At 45.8% G+C, this 7,195-nt stretch overlaps 1 protein-coding gene across 1 annotated transcript; it reads right to left on the reverse strand.

The window, feature by feature from the left end:
- Positions 1–916: 916 nt before the first annotated feature.
- On the reverse strand, positions 917–1,908 carry N0V96_010876 (uncharacterized protein; the record flags this gene model as incomplete). Its single annotated transcript, XM_065759091.1, has 4 exons — positions 917–998; positions 1,053–1,126; positions 1,200–1,608; positions 1,664–1,908. The coding sequence occupies 4 exons, from the start codon at positions 1,906–1,908 to the stop codon at positions 917–919; spliced, it is 810 nt and encodes a 269-aa protein (XP_065612189.1).
- Positions 1,909–7,195: the final 5,287 nt, after the last annotated feature.

Genomic DNA, 7,195 nt, shown 5'->3' on the forward strand with positions numbered 1-7,195 from the left:
AGTTTATATAGTTTATCAAGAACTTGTTAATTATAGCTATTTTATTTATAGTTTAACTAGCTTATTTTAACTTAAATACTTTTATTAATCTTTTGAAGTATTATTGAAATAAAATTAAAACTATAGATAATATTAATAATTATTATATTAGATAGCTTTATATTTTTTATAGTTTTTAATATTAGCGCTATAGTATTAAGAATAAAAAGTCGTAATATACTAGCCTATTAAAAGTCTCTTAATTACCTAGAATTACATAGGGTAATTATAAATATAAAAATAAAAACCTACTAGTTATATATAAAGATGTTATTAGTTACCTCTTAGAAAAGAAAGAAAATACTATTTAAAATAAAATAAAAAAGTCTTGGTATATTTTTTAGTTATTTATATATATAAAAGAATTCTTTATAAAATAGTATTTAGTAAGAAGTAATAGGGGATGTAGGGGACTATGTATAGTAACGATTTAATAAGGTAGGATTTATATAAATAACAGGCTATGTCACCCCAAATTAGTTTGATTTACCGCTTATTAGATTCTTAGCAATGCATAGGAGAGTCGGGTATTTTGAGGGCATTTACGATGCTAACCAGCAGCCTTAGCCTGAAAATCGACCGGGTTTGGGCTTGGGGCGTCATTCCGATATTTGTCAGAACCGTTCTAGAAACAGTGGATCTGTTAAACAAACCCCCCCCCTGTCTGTGTTACCGGCTTCGCTAGAAAACACCTCTAGAAGACGATTTCTCTTTTACTTGATTGGTATTTCCTCTTTGGTCGACATATACTGGTTAGCGACAACTGCTTGATCGGCCTCTAGGTCTATCTAATGACCGGTGTGTTGTGCATCGGAATATCTCGCCGTCTTTGTCTGCAGGTTCTTATAACAGTGAGTGGCCTCCACTGTTTCTATTATTACAGATGATACTCTCCGGGGTCGGTGACACGGACACCTCTTCGCTCCCACACGCCCTCAATGTTCATGTCTGCTGTTCCCCTAAATAAAAGTCAGTATACGGTAATAGTTGGCCATGAAACGATAGTAACTTACTCTTCTCGCGGCACGACTGCTGGCTCAGTCTGTCCAGCTGCAACATCGGGGTTTCTGAACACAAAGTTCTTTTTCTATGTCGGGGGAAAGAGGAGGTCTCGGTCAGCACGACTTCTTTTCAACAGTTACCCGTGGGTGTGGCCTTACCAGTCCCAATGATAGATGAATTGCCGGCGGAGTAACTACAATGTGCTCTGTCGGCTCTTGGCCGTTGATCATAGCCAGAATGTTCTGAGCGACTACCTTCGCTTGTCCGGCGCCAGGCCGAGCAGCCTTGTGCGCACCAGAGTCGGCAATATCACCAGCAGCAAACATGTGCGGGTATGCTGGGTCTTGGAATTGCAGTGTTGGTCGCACTTCGATGAAGCCGTTCGCAGGGTTTACAAGAAGGGTGTCGCCAGTCTGCTTGAGATCCTGGAGGAACTGGTTGTTAGGTGTTTGCCCCGTTGCGGGGATGATAAGATCCGCTGAGAGTTCACGACCATCTTGCAGCTTGACTAAAGTCTGGGAGGCAAGACCGCCAGGAGGAATCACAGCACGGGAGCCGGTGATCAACCTAAAGTAAAATGTTAATAACTGTTGAGACGAGGATTTCACGTTGATGAGCATACTTGATTCCCAACTCCTCGAATCGAGCCTTGATAATCTCATCCAACTTGGTGTGGTAAAGAGGCATGAGATGCTCTCGTGAATGCACAAGAATCACCTCCTTCTCCGGGTAAATTTCCTTAAGATCCGTAGCCATCTGGACGCCCACCGCGCCGCCTCCGATGAGAATGACAGAAGACGCCTTCTGAACCGCCTGCTGATGCGCTCTCAAGGTGTCGACCGATGATGGCTTGTCATCACCGGGCATGGTTCCTGGGCTTGGCAATCTGGTGCCTGTTGTGACAACCAAATATTCGAACGGAATTTCTCCTGAACCTTGCCATTCTCTATCTAGAATGACGGAGTTGGGGCGGAGAGATTTGGCGCGGGCTTGAATCACCTGGTGCCGCGATGGGTCGGATGACTTTGAGAAAGCTGCCGTGTATGGAATGAAGGCTTTGTGCTCATGGTCTGGCAGGACCGCGAAACGAGGCTGAATCACGGTTTAGTCATAAATCATAACGACGCAGTGCCAATACTGGCAACTCACAAATGCGAATAGATGATGAAAGTGGCTGTGCGGTTCAACCAGCAAAATCTGCCAGCTACGAGTCAGTCGTCACTCTTTTCAAAGTTGCTTTTCGGGAAGTTCACTCACGCGGTGTGATGCTGGCAGAGCAGCGGCAAGCTCGCCCACAGCGGCCTAACGCGCGGCGAGTTGTTAGCAGTTGTTCTATAGGCAACAGCCTAAGTACAATGGGACACTTGCAAGACCGACATACGATCCTCCGAGGACAACAACGTTCTTCAAGGGTTGCAGCATCTTGATTAGTCGGGCAGTAGTTGAGATATCCGAAGTCGTGGGGTAGAAATGTGATTCTTGGCAGCTGCAACAATTGAGTGTGAAGCTTCGGTTGCAGGACACCTCGGCTTTAACAAATTGTCTTTTACTAAGAAATCGGAGCTCGGCTCGTATTACGAGACTTGCGTTATGGGTCAAGTGCGAGTTGACAGTGTGTCGCAATCGCACTACCGGCAGTGGCTGCCGCACGGATTTATAATTGCAAATCTGATTAGATCTTTCTCAGCACTTTAGAAACAGCTTGCGTTATCCCCCACTTTACCCGACTCACGTTCGATTTGTTCGGAATTGGTGGCGGAACCAAAGAGTCGGAGCCGACTTGGGCGCCGTCGCCGATGAATAACATGAGGACGTGCTTAAATCAGCGGGGCCGCACCGGCAATTGGTGAAGGCAATTCAGCCAGACCGGCTGTCCTCAGCTTGATTGGATGTCTATACACGATCGGCCCAGAACGCCCGAGGGTTGTCCGTTGAGAGTCGTCCCGTACGTATCGTGCCAGGTCAGGGAGGGAAGCAAGGGTCGGGGTGCCGCGGTGAAGATTGACACGCCTTCACATATTCCGCTTATGGCCGTTGCGTTGACATATACGGGGTTAGAGACGCCTCAGAGGTGCATATGTTCCGAGCGCCTAGATTCAATTGCGTGCCTTGCAAGATGCTTATAGCGCCCTGGAGGCTTACGAAATTAGAAGGCGTATAGCTATCTGTCCCTCAACAAGCGCCGCCGCAACGTTCTAGACATCAGTAAAGTGTCTTGATCGCGGTTGTAATGTATGGGGGAACGTTTGTATGCAGGGGCTATTCTTTCTACTCAGCAGGGCGTAGATCCTTCTAGCCGCGACATAGCATGCAGGGGCTGTGGACGCAGGTTGGCATCTCGATGGCCGGATTGAGAGAGAGAATGTCGCCATATGCGGTTACAAGAGCGCATAGAAAAAGAGTAGGACTCGAGGCAGACGTCCTTTGTCACAGTAGCCACAAATGAGGGGCTTTACACATTTGTTACACATCTCCAACCAATCCCTCTAAAATTGCACATCGCAACCGGGTGAATGGGTTTACATTCTCCGCATTGAGAGCCCTTGGAAGTTTGGGGGGCTAGAAGTGTTTAGTATTTGCGTCTGACTTGTGCTTTGCCCGCAAATAGATAGATTCGTACATAGAAGTCCACTCGTCAGACATAATTACACAAGTGACAGGCCACAGATTATACCAAGCAAGAAATCTTTGGAGGGCAACGAGCGCAGGTACTCGCCCAATTAGGTCATCTTCAATGTATGAATGAGATCAATGAATTTAGCGACCTTCAGAGACAAACACTTTCACGAATCAATAGATCACAATCTTATAATGCTGAAGCTGCAAGGCATCCCTCCCGGTTCAAAGTTGTTTATTGACATATGATGAGTGCTGCTTCAAAGTCCGATGGACGCAAGGTACTATAAGCCGTGGTTCTTGCGTTACAGGCAGCTGATAACAGGCTTTGTTGGTGACACTAATCGCAACGGATTTGTGCGAAGCTGGACATGAAATGACTCAAACATGCATTTCCTTCCCTCTTCCATTCTTATGAACAGAGTTTCTTTCGTATTCGTGTGCCAGATGCTTGGTGATCCTCGTAAAGAAATCACCAAGAGTAAGTAGACCAGATCTGTTTCCAGACTTGACGTGACGACCAATTAGCATTGGTTACGGAATGACCAGATGTGATCATTAAGGAAGCCTGGAACAGTGGGTGCAGAACCGCGCTGCTGCCAGCTGGATCCCCTGCAGTCACGCTCTCTGATATTATGTCAACAGGTAAGCCATCTAGGTGGAATGACGAAGAGGATTCTCACCGGAAGAAGGTAGTGCATCCTCCATCACCTCCAACGGAACTTTCTCGGTCGCCTTTGCCGTTGAGATTCCCTATGATGTTCTTAAGCATCAAGTTTGCGGGTTTGGTAGTGGGCGCTACTTACAGCAGGCGCCATCAGTATTACGTATCTCCCTATGAGAAGCTCCATTGTAGTTGGCATCATCAAACAGAACGAACTCTCTGGCTGATGCCAGCGAAGCAAGGAGAGTGACAGCGAATAGAGTGATCTTCATTGCGGGTAAAAAAGGAAGTAGAATTCTTGTTAAAGTGGCAAAGTTGTTGTTATGGGAAAAGAGACTTATGAAGACGGTTGAGATGGAGTTGTCAGGAGTGATAAAACAGTGATAAAATAGCCTTTATATAATCTTAGACTTGTATTATAATGAGCCTTCTGAAGCTTCTCCGTGTCCTACGGAAAATTGAGTAACGTCCTACAGAGAGGTTCTTCTAAGCCAAGCTTTAGTTTCTTTTCAAAGCTTGGTACAATGGTACTACTTGTAAGCGCTAGATGTAAGCGGGCCAGCAGGCCACAAGCTGCGCCTCTGCTAGTAAGCGAGCGGCATCCCATTAAATTGAGTAAGCACGGAAGAGGATAGAGCATCAGTGCCATGGTTATAGCTCATATAATAGAGACCAAAGATAAGATGAAGGCGTGGTTGTTATACCATCAATTAGTACACGATGAAACCCGTAGAGAAGTAAGATACTGTGGTAGAACTATGATCAATGCCCAAAAAACTCGATTTGTTGACTAAAGTAATGATTTATGATTAACTCAGAGCAAAAGTATATGGGCAGAGTATGCCAAATACGATTGGACCTCGGTGCCTAATGCTGCTTGGGCCCTTAAACGAGAATGAATTGTTTAGGGAACATTGGACTTAGAGCTTCGTCGGCTCTCCGGTAGGATTTGGGGCGCACCGCTTAAGCAAGGATCTTTGTGTGTTTAGTTTCTTGAAGCATGTACTAGACTCTTTCTAGCGAAGTGCCGAGCATTGATCTTGGGAAACTTCCGATCTCCGAGTCCGTAGGCCGTACCAGACGTGGATGCTTGTCGCCTCCGTTGGGCACCATCGCTTGTAATACACGTGTGAATTCAAGAATACATATTTGCCTTAAGACGAAGCATGTGGGACCTGTACTCTGAAGCTAGGTCTGACTGATTTTATCATCGATCCTTTGTCGTAATCGGTATGCTCGGTTCTACCCTTGCATGTCCCACCTGCCAAGCCTGATCTTCCTCAGGACTAAGCCGGTCGGAACGACAGTAAGAGAGACACGTAGACAATTGAACGTAGCAACCGGCTCTAAAAGATTCCTTCTTCGAAGTAATAAATTCTATTCGTCTACCTACGTTAGACGCCCCCAAATACGAAATGAGACCCCACAGGGACGCGGCAGCCCGCAGGCATCATGTAAGCCTTAACGGTCAACGCGAATAGTTACCTGTTGGCTTCATAGTATCTACGTCACTCGGAGACATTCATCCGCAGTTAATATAAAATGGGGTCCAGCGTAACGGCTGCTCCCCTTATAGATGACTGTATTTCTTCCGAATACGAGGACATATCTCGAAACGTCTGGATGCAGGCTTGCCTAATGAGCTCTCTCTTTTTCAGGCTCGGAGAGGTTGTTCATAGGAGTTCCGTATAGTCCGTGGACTACGTTATTGTAGGACTGAGGAGTACTGGCTCTTCCTAAACAAGACCGTTCCTCCCACACAATCACCGGAAGTCTGGTTTAGAAATGCCATGGCCGTTCACGTAGATGGATCCGCTAGTGATGTGAAATCAACGTTCAAGCAGGCCATCACACTCATCAGGCCGCTCGTCCATATCGGTCATGGGACCAATTTCAGACTTACGGTCAAACATCTCGAACATACTCTCAGCAGCAGCTGAAGCCTGAGCGAAATCACTAAAACCCCGAAGGATGCTAGAAGCAGCGTTTGTGCCCAAAAGGACAGCAAGCAGTACTAAGATAACTTAGACAAATCCTGCGACTACAAGAGGTCCATTGCGGCTGTCCAGCTCAAACGAGCGCAATACTTGGATGGGCGGCACCTCTCACTCGTCACTAATATGGACCTTACCTACATACACTGGCCTTGACCACTGCTGTCATCAATCATCGCGCATATTTTGGAGATAGATAAAGGCAGCATCTGTCCTGAACACTGCGAAGATACACTCGATGCCTCGTTATTGTGGACTTAGAGTCGTCTGTGTTCCCTAGCCTCTCACATAAGGGAAACCGTCCTGTCATCGCTCCTCTCTCATAAGCCAATCTATACTTACGCGTAGCACCCGCTTGCCCAGTACAAGTAAGCTTGACAAATCTAGCCACCCTCAGAAAAAGCACCTTTGCCAATCAACATTCCAAATCCCCAAAGAGTCGCTGTGTGACCCGGATTTTTTCTTTTTCTTTTAGCAGTAATCACACAGAGATCGAAGCATCAAGTATCCCTGACAGGTCTTAAATATAGATTCACCACACTGGTGTAGGATTAGAATGCAGCCTCGTTTGGTTCGAGAGCCTCGTGTGACAACACAAGATTATTGCTCGGAAAGGAGCGTCTTCATTTCATTGTTTTCTGTTTCTTTCGACAGGCTCAGGGTTAATCATCACCATCACTCGTATTCGCCGAAGCTTAAAGTCTAGCAGCTATACATAATCTTTCCATCAGGACACATAAAGAATCCATGCAAAGAGGAAAGGAATCAACAATAGCGAAAGGACTTTGCTGAAATCAAGTATTGGTACTATTTACTTTTATATACAAATGGCAAGTTTCCACACTTAGAAGTATACACATAAAAGAGCACATTCACACAC

This window comes from Colletotrichum fioriniae, assembly GCF_027942845.1.
Source record: "Colletotrichum fioriniae strain IMI 355084 chromosome Unknown scaffold_16, whole genome shotgun sequence".
NCBI lineage: Eukaryota > Fungi > Ascomycota > Sordariomycetes > Glomerellales > Glomerellaceae > Colletotrichum > Colletotrichum fioriniae.